This window comes from Dermochelys coriacea, chromosome 1 (assembly GCF_009764565.3).
Source record: "Dermochelys coriacea isolate rDerCor1 chromosome 1, rDerCor1.pri.v4, whole genome shotgun sequence".
Lineage (NCBI taxonomy): Eukaryota > Metazoa > Chordata > Testudines > Dermochelyidae > Dermochelys > Dermochelys coriacea.
Genome location: NC_050068.2, coordinates 110,112,717 through 110,129,510, shown reverse-complemented (window position 1 = coordinate 110,129,510; position 16,794 = coordinate 110,112,717). Strand labels below are relative to the sequence as shown.

Below are 16,794 nucleotides of genomic sequence, written 5' to 3'. Positions count from 1 at the left end.
GTCCCGATTTTATAGGGGCAGCTCAGATTTTTGGGTCTTTTTCTTATATAGGCTTCTATTACCCCTCCACCCCCGTCCCGATTTTTCACACTTGCTATCTGGTCACCCTAGTGGGGGAGCTGATGGGGGGGCTCGGGGAGGCTGCTGACATATTACTGTGGCTCTTTGGCAATGTACATTGGTAAATTCTGGCTCCTTCTCAGGCTCTGGTTGGCTACTCCTGTCATAATGCATGCACATAAAGGAGGCAAGTTAAGTTGCACACTCAACCTTAACCTGGCATTTCCTAAATTCCAAGTGCTTGACCTTGCAACTTGAATAATAATCTTTTAATGTAGTTATTTGTGTGTAATATTTATAAATCATAAAACAATAGGACTGAAAGAGACCTTGTTAGGTCTTCTAGTCCCGTCCCCTGCACTGAGGCAGGACTAAGTATTATCTACCAATCCTGGCAGGTGTTCGTCTAACCTGTTCTTAACAACATCTGGTGATGGAGATTTCACAATCTCCCTAGATAGTTTAGGTTTTTAACTATCCTTACAGTTAGGGAGTTTTTCCGAATGTCTAAACTAAACCTCCCTTGCTGCAATTTAAGCTCATTACTACTTGTCCTTTCCTCAGTGGTTAAGGAGAACAATTTATCACCCTCCTCTTTATAACAACCTTTTATGTATGTGAAGACTGTTATGTCCCCTCTGTTTTCTCTTCTCCAGGCTAAACAAACCTGATTTTTTTTCTCCCCTCCCCCACAATCTTTCCTTATAGATTAAAGGTCTAGAAAACATGATCATTTTTGTTGCTCCCATCTGCTCCAATTTGTCCACATCTTTCCTGAAGTGTGGTGCCCAGAACTGGACACTGTACTCCAGATGAAGCCAGGGCACAGTCCTGGCAAGCCCTGGCACAAATTAAGCACTGGATGAGGCCTTATCAGTGCTGAGTAGAGTGGAAGAATTACATCTTTATCTTGCTTACAATACTCCCACTAAAACATCCCAGAATGATTGCTTTTTTTGCAGCAGTGTTACACTGTTGACTCATTTAGTTTGTGATCCACTATGACACCCAGATACTTTTCTGCAGCACTACTTCCTAGGCAGTCATTTCCCAGTTTGTATTTGTGCAATTGATTATTCCTTCCTAAGTGTAGTACTTTGTATTTGTCCTTACTGAATTTTATACTGTGTAATTCAGATCATTTCTCCAGTTTGTCATAATAATTTTGAATTCTAATCCTGTCCTCCAAAGGGCTTGCAACCCCTCCCACCTTGGTATTGTCCACAAACTTTATAAGTGTACTCTCTCTGCCATCATTCAAATCATTTATGAAAATGTTGAATAAAATCGGATCCAGGATAGTTCCCTGTGGGACTCCACTTGATATGCCCTTCCAGCTCAGTTATGAATCATTGATAACTAGACTCAGAGTATGGTTTTCCAGCCAGTTGTGCACCCACTTTTATAGTAAATTAATCTAGGCTGTATTTCTCTAGTTTGTATATGAGAAGGTCATGTGAGACAGTATCAAAAGCCTTACCATAGTAGAGAGATATCACTTTTACTGCTTCCCCCATCCACAAAGCTTGTTACCCTGTCAGAGAAGGATATTAGGTTGGTTTGACATGATTTGTTCTGTTCTTAAATCGATGTTGACGTTACTTCTCACCTTACTATTTTCTAGGTTCTTACAGATAGATTGTTTGATTATTTGCGCCATTATCTTTCTGGTTACCAAAATTTAACTAACTGGTCTGTAATGCCCTGGATTGTCCTTTATTCCCTTTTTTATAGATAGGTACTTTATTTGCCCTTTTCCCAGTCCTCTGGGTTCTCTCCTGCCTCTGAGTTCTCAGAGATAATCTTGAATAGCTCAGAGATCTCATCAGTCAATTCTTAAGTGTTCTAGGATGCTCATCGGGCCCTGCTGACTTAGGCATCTAACTTGTCCAAGTAATTCTTCTTCAAGTGCTTGCTCATATCCATTCAAGCACTGCCACTGGGGAAAGTTTTTCCTCAGCGGTATCCGTCTGCTCTGGTGCCCCCTGGAGTTGTGCTCTCATAGTGCTTGTATAAAGGATCCCGCCGCCCACTCGGTTCCTTCTTCCTGCCCATGGTGGTTACTGGAACTGTGACTCGTTCTTGCTGCTACAAGTACACCTCAGCGGACTTTTTTCTCTCTCATTGTATATCATTGATTTAAATTTAATTAGTTAAGTTTGTTGTTAGTTAGTTTAGTTAGGAAGCCCGCTAAGTGGGGTTAATTCCCCCCCATTTCCCCTCCAGCACTTGGACATGCCTTGGTCTCCGTGTTTCAAGCCTTGTGAATCGTGCCACAGCCTATGCCTGTGAATGACCCCCATTCCAGCCGTCTCAAGTGTCTCTGGGAGAAGCTCACATACGGGAGCGGTGCAAGATTCGTAGGGATTTTAAACCCTACACCAAGAAGGATAGAAATGCTAGACTCTGCTCTGTCTTCACTGAGGCAGCACTCCGATCTCCATCAGAGCCAGGCCACTGGGTCTTGGCACTGAATACGTTAGCCTCAGTAAGGAGCACTCTGGCTTCACCTAGTGCCGTTCTTATCTCTGGCACCAAGGCGAGACGCTCCGACCGCATCTAAGGAACCTCTGCACTGTCAACCAACTCCGGTGCCAAAGAAGGATGTGCAGGTGAGAGAGCCTAGGCACCGTTCACCATCGCCGGTGTGTAGGAAGAAGCAAAGGAAGATAGACGGAGGCCAATCACCAACACTGAGGTCAGTGGGACAGAGGGACACTGCCAGGGTGCGACCTGCATCAGGCCACCCTGTGGCACTGATAACCCATGCCACGCTGTTGATTCCAGTCCCGAAACGGGAGCCATTGAGTCTGGCACCATTAGACTTGCCATCACGAGAGAGGCACTGGAGCCCTACTACCTTGCTGGTACTGTCAACGCTAGAGGCATTTGCAGCGATGAGGGACTTGTTTGCACTACCGATGCCGATGTCCTCAGCCTTATAGGAGCTGTCAGGAGTGGAACTGACTGGAAAGATTTCTGCAGGCTTGAGGCCTCAAATAGTTTCAAAGGGGAAACCAGTCATGATAGCACAACCCCAGTTTCCTCCCTTCTGGCACTGCTCACCAGCACCAGTTGACACCGCTCCATCCAGGTCTTGGGAGGGATCCTCGGAGACTAACTGAGAGGCAGAGTCTTGCATCTCACGGAGAAGTTGGCACTGCCATTCCAGCAAACACTGTCCCGCTAAGGACACAAGCCAAGGGGTTTCAACTATGGTGTGGCCACCGGGACAGTGGCAGTTCCCCATGCAATGGCCTTTCTGTAATCCCTGGGCATTTCCAGCGCAGGTGGGTTCCCAATCCAAGAGGTAATATTTGGTGGCTTCAGAGCCCAGACTGCTTCCACCACCAGAACACGATCCATGCTCTGGTACCGTATACCAAGAGACAGTATCACAGGACCTAGCCAGTGCTGAGGGTGAAGAGCAGGGCCCGGTGCTGGTTCAGGTGTCTTCCTCCTCTTCCCCAGATGAAGTGGCCACGGGAACTGATATTGTGCTCCTGCAGGAGGATTATAGGGTGCACCAAAGCTCCTAAGGAGGGTAGCTCAGAACCTGGGTATCCAGGTGGAGGAAATTAGGAAGTCTTCCCACTCCCTTGTGAACATCTTGGCAGCAACTGACCCTGCAAGGGTGGTGTTGCCCCCTGAATGGTGCTATCACAGACCCCATCAGGGTGACTGCAAAAAAGACAAAGAAAATACTTTGTCCCGGTGATGGGGTTCAAGTTCGTGTATACACCCCTATCACCAGGCTCTTTGGTGGTGGCAGCAGCCAACGAGCGGGAAAGGCAGGGCCAACAGGGACTGACACCTAAGGCCAAAGGTGAAAAAAAGTTAGACCTTTTTGGGAGGAAGGTCTGTTTGATGGGGGTTTCCAGCTCAGGATCACCAGTCACCAGGCACTCCTGAGCAGGTACAATTTCAACTCCTGGGACTCTATGCAAAAATTTAAGGAGTTGCTACCTCAGGAGTCAAGATGAGAATTTGTGGCACTCATAGGGGAAGGCTAGTACATGGCAAAGGTGTCACTACTGGCTGCCCTGGATGTGCTGGAGTCTGCAGCCCGATCCGTGGCTTCAGCTGTGGCTATGTGGAGAAGCTCAATCCTCATTCTTACCCCACAAGCTCCAACAAACTTTGTGGGATCTTCCCTTTGAGGGTGTCCAGTTGGAGAACACTTCAATCTCTCTGGTCACTCGATCACAGACCTAAGAGTGGCTATACTTCAACAAAAAAGCTTCAAAAACAGACTCCAACGAGAGACTGCTGAATTGGAATTAATTTGCAAACTGGATACAATTAACTTAGGCTTGAATAGAGACTGGGAATGGATGAGTCATTACACAAAGTAAAACTATTTCCCCATGGTATTTCTCCCCCCCACCCCACCCCCCACTGTTCCTCTGATATTCTTGTTAACTGCTGGAATTAGCCTACCTGCTTGTCACCATGGAAGGTTTTCCTCCTTTCCCCCCCCTGCTGTGGGTGATGGCTTATCTTAAGTGATCACTCTCCTTACAGTGTGTATGATAAACCCATTGTTTCATGTTCTCTGTGTGTGTGTATATAAATCTCTCCTCTGTTTTTTCCACCAAATGCATCCGATGAAGTGAGCTGTAGCTCACGAAAGCTTATGCTCTAATAAATTTGTTAGTCTCTAAGGTGCCACAAGTACTCCTTTTCTTTTTGCGAATACAGACTAACACGGCTGCTACTCTGAAACCTGTCATTATGGAAGGCACTGAATTTAGCCGTATAGAGTGGAAATCTGTCAACTTCATGAAAAAACTCGCACAGATACAGACAGACATCATCTTCCTCTCCAAATGCAAACAGATGGACATCATACCGAAAGGACTGAAGGTAAAAAATCCATTACAATCTACATACCACACAGACTATGCTGACAGCTTGTGCCACACACTCTCAAGGAAACTGCGGAACCACCTGATTAACATCCTCTACAGCAAACAGGGAAAGATTAAGAATGAGCTCTCAAAACTGGATACTCTCATAAAGAACCAACCTTCCACACAAACTTCCTCGTGGCTGGACTTTACAAAAACTAGACAAGCCATTTACAAAACACACTTTGATTCTCTACAAAAGAAAAAGGACACTAAGCTATCTAAACTACTATATGCCACAAGGGGCCACAACAATGGTTCCCGTAACCCACCCAGCAATATTGTTAATCTATCCAACTATACTCTTAGCCCAGCGGAAGAATCTGTCCTATCTCGGGGCCTCTCCTTTTGCCCCTCCACCACCACGAACATGATACAGTTCTGTGGTGACCTAGAATCCTATTTTCGACGTCTCAGACTCAAGGAATATTTCCAACACACCTCTGACCAACATATTAACCCACAGAGACCTTCCTGCCAACACTACAAAAAGAAGGATTCTGGGTGGACTCCTCCTGAAGGTCGAAACAGCAGCCTGGATTTCTACATAGACTGCTTCCGCCGACGTGCACGAGCTGAAATTGTGGAAAAGCAGCATCGCTTACCCCATAACCTCAGCCATGCAGAACACAGTGCCATCCACAGCCTCAGAAACAACTCTGACATCATAATCAAAAAGGCTGACAAAGGAGGTGCTGTCGTCATCATGAATAGGTCGGAGTATGAACAAGAGGCTACTAGGCAGCTCTCCAACACCACTTTCTACAAGCCATTACCCTCTGATCCCACTGAGAGTTACCAAAAGAAACTACAGCATTTGCTCAAGAAACTCCCTGAAAAAGCACAAGAACAAATCCGCACAGACACACCCCTGGAGCCCCGACCTGGGGTATTCTATCTGCTACCCAAGATCCATAAACCTGGAAATCCTGGACGCCCCATCATCTCAGGCATTGGCACCCTGACAGCAGGATTGTCTGGCTATGTAGACTCCCTCCTCAGGCCCTTCGTTACCAGCACTCCCAGCTATCTTCGAGACACCACCGATTTCCTGAGGAAACTACAGTCCATTGGTGATCTTCCTAAAAACACCATCCTAGCCACTATGGATGTAGAAGCCCTCTACACCAACATTCCACACAAAGATGGACTACAAGCCGTCAGGAACAGTATCCCCGATACTGTCACGGCTAACCTGGTGGCAGAACTTTGTGACTTTGTCCTGACCCATAACTATTTCACATTTGGTGACAATGTATACCTTCAAATCAGCGGCACTGCGATGGGTACCCGCATGGCCCCACAGTATGCCAACATTTTTATGGCTGACTTAGAACAACGCTTCCTCAGCTCTCGTCCCCTAATGCCCCTACTCTACTTGCGCTACATTGATGACATCTTCATCATCTGGACCCATGGAAAAGAAGCTCTTGAGGAATTCCACCATGATTTCAACAATTTCCATCCCACCATCAACCTCAGCCTGGACCAGTCCACACAAGAGATCCACTTCCTGGACACTACGGTGCTAATAAGCGATGGTCACATAAACACCACCCTATATCGGAAACCTACTGACCGCTATTCCTACCTACATGCCTCTAGCTTTCATCCAGATCATACCACTCGATCCATTGTCTACAGCCAAGCGCTATGATATAACCGCATTTGCTCCAACCCCTCAGACAGAGACAAACACCTACAAGATCTCTATCATGCATTCCTACAACTACAATACCCACCTGCTGAAGTGAAGAAACAGATTGACAGAGCCAGAAGAGTACCCAGAAGTCACCTACTACAGGACAGGCCCAACAAAGAAAACAACAGAACGCCACTAGCCATCACCTTCAGCCCCCAACTAAAACCTCTCCAACGCATCATCAAGGATCTACAACCTATCCTGAAGGACGAGCCATCGCTCTCTCAGATCTTGGGAGATAGACCAGTCCTTGCTTACAGACAGCCCCCCAATCTGAAGCAAATACTCACCAGCAACCACACACCACACAACAGAACCACTAACCCAGGAACCTATCCTTGCAACAAAGCCCGTTGCCAACTCTGTCCACATATCTATTCAGGGGATACCATCATAGGGCCTAATCACATCAGCCACACTATCAGAGGCTCGTTCACCTGCGCATCTACCAATGTGATATATGCCATCATGTGCCAGCAATGCCCCTCTGCCATGTACATTGGCCAAACTGGACAGTCTCTACGTAAAAGAATGAATGGACACAAATCAGACGTCAAGAATTATAACATTCAAAAACCAGTTGGAGAACACTTCAATCTCTCTGGTCACTCGATCACAGACCTAAGAGTGGCTATACTTCAACAAAAAAGCTTCAAAAACAGACTCCAACGAGAGACTGCTGAATTGGAATTAATTTGCAAACTGGATACAATTAACTTAGGCTTGAATAGAGACTGGGAATGGATGAGTCATTACACAAAGTAAAACTATTTCCCCATGGTATTTCTCCCCCCCACCCCACCCCCCACTGTTCCTCTGATATTCTTGTTAACTGCTGGAATTAGCCTACCTGCTTGTCACCATGGAAGGTTTTCCTCCTTTCCCCCCCCTGCTGTGGGTGATGGCTTATCTTAAGTGATCACTCTCCTTACAGTGTGTATGATAAACCCATTGTTTCATGTTCTCTGTGTGTGTGTATATAAATCTCTCCTCTGTTTTTTCCACCAAATGCATCCGATGAAGTGAGCTGTAGCTCACGAAAGCTTATGCTCTAATAAATTTGTTAGTCTCTAAGGTGCCACAAGTACTCCTTTTCTTTTTGCGAATACAGACTAACACGGCTGCTACTCTGAAACCATTCTTTTCTGAGAAGACAGACTCCAAACTTCACAGTTTAAAGGACTCAAAGGCCACTCGTAAGTCCTTGAGACTTCATACTCCAGCCCCTGTGAGGAAGCACCACAGGACACCGCTGACTGCTCACTTCCCCCCCCCCCCCCGCCTTCCTCCCCTTTACAGGATTATAGTGGGAGGAGGATCAGGGGCTAGAGAAGGAGATATCTGCCACAGTCTTCACCTGCGCCTGCACCCCCCAGACCCTCAGTGGAGTCAAAGCAGGTATTTTGATGGGATTTTCGAGGATGATGTGCCAAGACAGTTCATGGATCCAAATTCCCCCATTTTTTGTGGACCTGTTATCCCACTTCTATTGAGCGTTGGCCTATATCACCTTGGATCGATGGGTGCTATGCATGATAGTACTGGGATACACTCTTTAGTTTTGTTCTCCTTCTTCCCACCCTCTATCCCTGTCCCTCTTCAGGGATCTTCTGAAGAGCAGCTTCTAGCCCCAGAGGTGCAGTCATTCATAAGGGAGGGAGCAGTGGGGAAGGTTCTGCCAGAGCTAAAGGGCCGGGGGTTCTACTTCTGGTATTTCCTAATTGCGAAAGCCAACAGTGGACTCAGACCGATTCTGAACCTGCAAAACCTCAACAAAAATATTCTCTCTATTCCAGTAGTCCCATTCCAATCCCCCCCCCACCTTTTTTTGACGTTTAAAACAAACTGAAAAAATGTTAAGGAGTACTTGTGGCACCTTAGAGTCTAACAAATTTATTTGAGCATAAGCTTTCGTGAGCTACAGCTCACTTCATCAGATGCATGCAGTAGAAAATACAGTGGGGAGATTTTATATACACAGAGAACATAAAACAATGGGTGTTACCATACACACTGTAACAAGAGTGATCAGGTAAGGTGAGTTATTATCAGCAGGAGAGAAAAACAAAAAAACCTTTTGTAGTGATGATCGAGGTCGGCCATTTCCACCAGTGGACAAGAACATGTGAGGAACAGTAGGGGGGAAAATAAACATGGGGAAATAGTTTTACTTTGTGTAATGACACATCCGCTCCCAGTCTCTATTCAAGCCTAAATTAATTGTATCCAGTTTGCAAATTAATTTCAATTCAGCAGTCTCTCGTTGGAGTCTGCTTTTTTTTAAGTTTTTTTTGTTGAAGATTTGCAACTTTAGGTCTGTAATCGAGTGATCACAGAGATTGAAGTGATCTCCCACTAGTTTTTGAATGTTATAATTCTTGACATCTGATTTGTGTTCATTTATTCTTTTACGTAGAGACTGTCCGATTTGGCCAGTGTATATCGCAGAGGGGCATTGCTGGCACACGATGGCATATATCACATTGGTAGATGTGCAGATGAACAAGCCTATGATAGTGTGACTGATGTGATTAGGCCCTATGATGGTGTCCCCTGAACAGATATGTGGACAGAGTTGGCAACGGGCTTTGTTGGCAAGGATAGGTTCCTGGGTTAGTGGTTCTGTTGTGTGGTGTATGCTTGCTGGTGAGTATTTGCTTCAGGTTGGGGGGCTGACTGTAAGCAAGGACTGGCCTGTCTCCCAAGATCTGTGAGAGTGATGGGTCGTCCTTCAGGATAGGTTGAAGATCCTTGATGATGCGCTGGAGAGGTTTTAGTTGGGGGCTGAAGGTAATGGCTAGTAGCGTTCTGTTATTTTCTTTGTTGGGCCTGTCCTGTAGTAGGTGACTTCTGGGTAATCTTCTGGCTCTGTCAATCTGTTTCTTCACTTCAGCAGGTGGGTATTGTAGTTTTAAGAATGCTTGATAGAGATCTTGTAGGTGTTTGTCTCTGAATGAGGGGTTGGAGCAAACACGGTTGTATCGTAGAGCTTGGCTGTAGACAATGGATCATGTGGTGTGGTCTGGATGAAAGCTGGAGGCATGTAGGTAAGTATAGCGGTCAGTAGGTTTCTGATATAGGGTGGTGTTTATGTGACCGTTGCTTATTAGCACTGTAGGATCCAGGAAGTGGATCTCTTGTGTGAACTGATCCAGGCTGAGGTTGATGGTGGGATGGAAATTTGTTGAAATCATGGTGGAATTCCTCAAGGGCTTCTTTTCCATGGGTCCAGATGATGAAGATGTCATCAATGTAGCAAAAGTAGAGTAGGGGCATTAGGGGATGAGAGCTGAGGAAGCGTTGTTCTAAGTCAGCCATAAAAATGTTGGCATACTGTGGGGCCGTGCGGGTACCCATAGCAGTGCCGCTGATTTGAAGGTTTACGTTGTCCCCAAATGTGAAATAGTTATGGGTGAGGACAAAGTCACAAAGTTCAGCCACCAGGTTAGCTGTGACATTATCAGGGATACTGTTCCTGACAGCTTGTAGTCCATCTTTGTGTGGAATGTTGGTGTAGAGGGCTTCTACATCCATAGTGGCTAGGATGGTGTTTTCAGGAAGATCACAGATGGATTGTAGTTTCCTCAGGAAGTCATTGGTGTCTTGAAGATAGCTGGGAGTGCTGGTAGTGTAGGGCCTGAGGAGGGAGTCTCCATAGCCAGACAATCCTGCTGTCAGGGTGCCAATGCCTGAGATGATGGCATTGTTGTATTTGCACAAAAGTGTAAAATAACACCATTTATTTAAATGCATATTTCAGGTAATACTTTCTTCCCTTTATTATTTTTTTTATCTCCAAACCAACAAAAGTTGGAGATGATGGAAAACTACCAGATCACTAACTCCATCTATCGGACAATGCAGGATTATTCCCTACAATTCACTTTCTTGTGTTTTTTGTCCACTTCAACTTTAAATGTAACAACCCTTTCCCATTGGAGAATCTTATTCTAACGTATTTCAGTCTTAAGAAATTTTTCATATTTTGTCAGTGTTCCCTTTCTTTCTTTTGTTCAGTTTCTTCTAGTTTCAGTCCCTTTTATCCTTTTATTCTTAAAATATCTGTAGGCTATTATAGCTCCACCACACACACATTTTCATTTACCTAATTATGCATATTTATTACTTAATCTTTCTTTGTAAATGGAATCTAGTCTCCTGGTAACTTTTGTTGTTTTTCTCACTGGATTTCATCAAAGTCAATGGTAATATGATGTGAAGGCTATAAATACAGTATTCCAGGTGCAGTTGTATCATAGTCATGTAGAGATGGACTATTGCCTCCTTATTCATTGATGTGATTCCCTTGCAGTTTTGAAGCATATATATATATTGGTCACTCCTTCTTCCATCTCTGCTTCTGCCACTGAAAACCCACATTTAATTTTGGTGCTGCCAACTCTTGTAACTTTTATTGAGAGTCTTGTGATATTTGGTGTTTTTCCTTAAAGCCCCAGCTCCTGGATTCATGTGATTACATGAGAATCTCAGCTTTCTTTATAATAATAGAAAAAAAAAGTAATTTTATAGCCTCCATGGTTGTAGAGAGAAGCTGGAATGTGAATTCTATAGGTTCAATCAATAGAAGGCATATAAATGACCATAAATTTATTATTTTCTAAAAATCTCAACTTATTAGTCAATCTCATGACTTTTAGCCTGATGCTTGCTTTTGCACGCTCATGATTGGTAATACTGAATTTACTTTCCACTCACACTTGAGTCTCTTGCAACATTGGTGCTTCCTAGGTTTCTCCCTCCTGGTATGTATGTATTTCAACTATTTCCCCCAGGTGTATCATTTCTTGGTTGTTTGCCTCTTCCCCTGCATTTAAATCTCACTGTTTCTAACTTCTGTCCTTTCGTACAGTTTCTTTGGTCTGACAAGTGTTTTCAGCTCTAAGTAGAATGTCAGGATTACAATTTAACTCTTGAAAATTTAATTTACATTATTAACCCACAACTCTCTCAACTTGTTTTAGCCATCACAGCACATTTTGTCTTTTGCATACACATCCTGTTTATATGTTCTGTTGGATGGTTACAGAATAGTGTGTGATCCTGACTACCACAATATCACAGCAGATGGCGAAAGTACACAGATATTTTCTGTAAAAAATTATAAAATAGTATGAGTTCTTAATTTGAAGGTCAATATTAATGATCTTTGCCTAATGTTGATTGACACTGATGTATGGGCTACTCCAGACATGCTTCCATTTTTCATGGATAGGTCAGTTCAGAAATAGAGAATTAGAATCTGGAAGTGGTAATACCTCTACATTTGTATCATTTTTTTCATCTTCAGTGTTTTTCTTAAATACGTATATTAATAATCCTTGTTTTTTCTGTTTTTGTTTTTGCAGCTGCTGACTTGTTCACAGATTTGGAAAATGCATTTCAGGGAAAAATCGATGCAGCTTACTTTGAGACCAGCAAATACTTGCTGGATGTTCTCAATAAAAAATACAATTTACTGGAGCACATGCAGGCTATGAGGCGCTACTTACTTCTTGGTCAAGGAGATTTTATAAGACACTTAATGGACTTGCTTAAGTAAGACGACATGCAGTACAATTGTACTGCATTTTGAATATTTGCAAATGTACAAGAGATCATTTTCTAAAAAGAAAACATTTTAATGCAGCTAATATTTTATTATTATAGACATCCTTAGATTCAACAAAATATTAGACTGGATTTTTTTGACCTTTTAATAGTAGTTGAAATTTTGTTTTTTCCTGTAAGTAGCAAGTACAAAAGAATTTCAAGATCTTTAAAAGCTGAATTACTGTTACCCTCTCCTTCCTGATGTGCTCTGGGCTGCCTGCGTTTCCAGTGCCCGTGCTTTGTGATTTCTAAATTCTATCTCACTTTCTAGTACTTTTAAAACACCACTCATGAGCACGGCTATAAATACAACATTTCTACATGCTTTTAAGTGTATTTCTTTCTTTTTCTTTTTTTTTTCCCCCCCAAAAAGTTTAGAGTGTGTAGGTAAGATTTATGATTACAGCTTCAACTGACAGCTTACATCTTTAACGTTTGGCACCCTCAACTGCAGGCATAAGTGCCCACCTGAGTTAGTAAGAAGCATACTTGCATAGCATCTTTTATTTTAGGTCATGGTCATGTTGCTGAAATTTCATGTGCAAGAATTAAAAAAAACAAAACAAAACAAAACAAAAAAAACATTAAGCAGCTCTCCTTTTCTACAAAACAGATTGTGTATTACAAAGCTTCCATTAACTTGATAAACATCAAAAACAACTTTGGCCAACATTTTTTTTTATTGATTTAATGTGTCTGCACTTTTTAAGAAAGCAAATAATATGCAGCAAAAAAACTAGGGATCGTGTATAGAATCAATACTGCCTTTGACGCATAAATAGTGAGGAACTTTCTAGTGGGGGAAAAACAACCTCTTGATGTAGAACTTTAAAAAGTTCCCATTAAATTGTGGATTATAGACTTTAGATACTTTCATCAGCCAGTCTAAGCACTTTAGATTAGTATGTACAAGTCTCTCATAACCACTAACTAAAATTAGTGGCTTTCTGGTTGTAGCTGCCATATTAATGCTGTACAAATAAACAATAGTTCATTCTGATTGTAAATGTGACTAAAATTATAGAACAGTTTTGTGTTGGATACTAATACAATTTTTAAAATAATTACTTGCATTAAATGATGATGAATCTAGTACTAGTACTGATGTTTGTTATATACACAGATAGACAAATTACTTAAAATCTCTCAATGTTATTTAATGCTTCATTTCTCAGTCGTTCAGGTAGTGAATGTAGGCAGTTGTCCTTAATTTTGAAAGTACAATTTGGAGAGAAATGTTTAAATGTTGCACAGACTCACTGCAATTACTACCATACTACAAAGTAGCTACTATACAATATCATAAACTGTATATAATGACTTTATTTTTGTAACCTCTAGGCCAGAGCTTGCCCGACCAGCTACCACTTTGTATCAACATAATCTGACGGGAATCCTTGAAACAGCTGTCAGGGCAACTAATGCACAGTTTGATAATCCTGAGATCCTCAAACGATTGGATGTTAGACTTCTAGAGGTACTCTGGGTCATTTCAGTTCCTGACATGAAAGTTATTTTCTGGGTTTAAATATCTAAAATTAGCTCTTGGATCAGCATCAGGTGAACTTCTAGTCTCTATTCATGCTGAGTCACATTCTTCTGTCCACTAAGGTCACTTTGTATTGCTCACACAGCACAAACTGGCCTTACCCTGGCTGGAGATTCCCAGCAGAGAATTGCTTCTCCTCACCCCATATTAGAGTGAATCTTTGGTGTAAAGCTGGTAGATGACACACAGCCTCCTTCTAAACCAACTATTCCCTCCTCTCCCCATCACCACCCCCTAAAAGTATAAAATTATCTCTGCTAAATTTGATCCTCTGCTGATATAAGGTCCCTTACACGAGCAGTATATGAGAGAGAGTAGGGAGAGTCCTGCTGTAATTTAAACAGGGGCTAGTAGTCCAGAATCAGGGGGCTGAAATTAGCTCCTTCAGTCGCCACTCTGAGAATCGGGGGCAGGGTCTTTGTGACACTGGTGGTATGGAATCATGAAGAAGATGAACAGTGAATATTTTCTGGGTCAGCCTTGCATCAGAGAAACTTCTGTAAATTTATGGGAGTTTAGCGAGGGAATGTGGTGCTTAGCCTCAAAAGATGTCTAATCTACATGTTATTAAACCAACAAAACAAAGTTGTTATAGTATTTCTTTGTGAAAATTAGCAATATAATATATATTGATAAAGCCATTTTTGGCAAATGCAACTGCTTTTTCATAGTTCTTGGGAGAACAGTAAAGATTTCATCAGTGTGCAGACTTTGGTACATGACTAAATGTAGCATTTTTTTCATATAGGTATCTCCTGGTGATACTGGATGGGATGTCTTCAGTCTAGACTATCATGTGGATGGGCCAATTGCAACAGTAAGGCTTTATATTGTAGTTTGTGTAGATTTCTCAGATATCCACTTAGATTGCTAGCTGCTTTGTTATTAAAATAACCTTTTGACTCTAGAAATGGATGATTAAAGAGATTTGGCATGTCAGATGCACCCCATTGTATTAACAGTTCAACCAAAATCTCAATTTCTCTAAATTATTAATGAGTGCTAAAATGCTACAGTTAAAACATTCATTACTTAAAATAAATAATTCATTTGTTCCAGCAAGATTTTAGCAAGTACTTAATAAATGGATTGTTCGTTTTCTGATACTATTTCTAGACTGTAGCAACTAATTTGGGATAATTTGCAAGAAACTGTAAAATACATTTAGGGGAATCTATTTATACTAGTTAAAGTTGATATATAGTATTCATTAAAACTGATGAGAAAATAGTTGCACTATTGTTCAAAATGCTTTTACCCTATGTAAAGAACTTCAGTGCTTTTTTATAAACAAGGTCTCAGTGACCAGCAGAAGGTATTTTACATAGCTGTATAGTTAGAGAAAGGAGAGAAATACCTCTCTGGGCCTCTAATGTGTTCATCCATTCCCACATTCCCCAAAGTCGGGGCAGATTTTTTTTTGCTAATTACTCATCCATATAAACTTTTTTCTTTGTTTCAAACCACCTCCCTTAAGCTAATTTTGACCATTTGACATTACCATTTGGAGAAACATGGTGTAATCCTCAATTGTGGTGAAATGACTTACACAGAAAGTCTCTCTTATTATTGAATCATTTTTTTTTCACTTTTATGGTTCATGATAATTTTTTGTTTACATAACTTTTTACTTTCAAAGCGGTAGTTACAGGGAGGTAGACAACTGAGCAAGTAATTAAACACATAGAATGTACCTAATGTTATACAAGTAATTGATTTAAACAGGACATAAAAAAGGAATATTATGTTTGTAAATTTAAATGCTTCTACTTAGAAATAATGGGATCAAATATTTTAAGTCCATCTGTTGCCAGTGAAACATATGACTGCTTGTTTATTAAAAGTTAGAATTATTGTCTTAAATACTTTTTGAAAAAAATTAAGTTCTTATCCCTACCAGCCCCTGCTACTTCATCCAGAGTAAAAACTCTAGATTCCTGTGAGTTTTCTTTTAACATACACAGAAATTTGGTCTCTTTCCCTGGAATTTTTTTCTGGGTGGCTCAGATACTTTTGATTGTATTCACTGCTATCTATCCCCCATGCATCAACCAGGATGCAGGCTTCTCCACAAATGCACTATAGTACCCATATCTGCAACTCTTGCTATTCCAGAATAGCTCATTGAGTAGAGGAGGAAAATCAGGTGTGAGGGGTTTGAGGTGTACAACTGTCCAGTAGAAACTAAGTTTGGTGAAAGGCTGTGTGTCACTGCTCATGTTCTCAAGCAAAGTGATATTTTTAGGAACCAGTGTAGAAAAATTAGCATCTTTTTATGAAGGGTTAAAGTCTCAGTAGATCCTGAGGTTGTTTTTTTTTTTTTTTTTGAGCTCTTTGAACAAAATGTCACTTCATTTTTAAGTTACAGGGAAGCCAGCCAGCCAGCCTTTGTTTGGGAGACCTGGAAGGTCTCATTTGAAGAGGAATATTAAAACTCCATATGCATAGCAAAAGGTCCAATTACTGAGCACTTCTAAGAGAGTGCTGGGCATTCTCAACTCCCAGTTATCTTATATTGGGAATTGAAAGGTGCACAAAACCTCCCAAGAACAAGAAGTGCTTTCTGGTCTGACAGAGCCCAAGTGTTTATAATGGGAATAGTGATGGAACCATAACTAAAATGGTTATGGTTATGGTCCTGCTATAAATTGAAAATGGCAAGAACATCCATAGAAGTATTGGAAACTTTTGAAGTGATGTAATCTACTATCATACAGTAATCTGTAAATCTCATGTAATAGAAACCCATATAACATTTAATGCATTTATATTTCTTATTAATAATCAAGTCAAGAATATAACAATATAGTAATGTTGATCTTTGTTCATGTATGTCTTAAAGTGTGTTATAGAAGCCTCTTCACTGTTGAAAATGTAAAAATCAAAATACATATGGTGTAGGCATGTCGGTGTAGGTATACTCTGGATAAATGAAAATGCTACATTTCTGCCATCCGAAATGT

The 16,794-nt window shown here is 41.6% G+C and overlaps 1 protein-coding gene across 4 annotated transcripts in view; it reads left to right on the top strand.

Moving 5' to 3' along the window:
* TUBGCP3 (tubulin gamma complex associated protein 3) overlaps nucleotides 1-16,794 on the top strand; it is a 138,162-nt gene that overhangs the window by 80,290 nt on the left and 41,078 nt on the right. For 2 of the 4 annotated variants that reach the window (XM_038405722.2, XM_038405808.2), the window contains 3 exons: nucleotides 12,039-12,228; nucleotides 13,624-13,759; nucleotides 14,580-14,648. In XM_038405722.2, coding sequence (XP_038261650.1) covers nucleotides 12,039-12,228; nucleotides 13,624-13,759; nucleotides 14,580-14,648 — 395 coding nt within the window. Of the gene's footprint in view, nucleotides 1-12,038; nucleotides 12,229-13,623; nucleotides 13,805-14,579; nucleotides 14,649-16,794 lie in introns of all 4 variants that reach the window. The other 2 variants (XM_043501818.1, XM_043502639.1) reach the window with 1 other exon arrangement.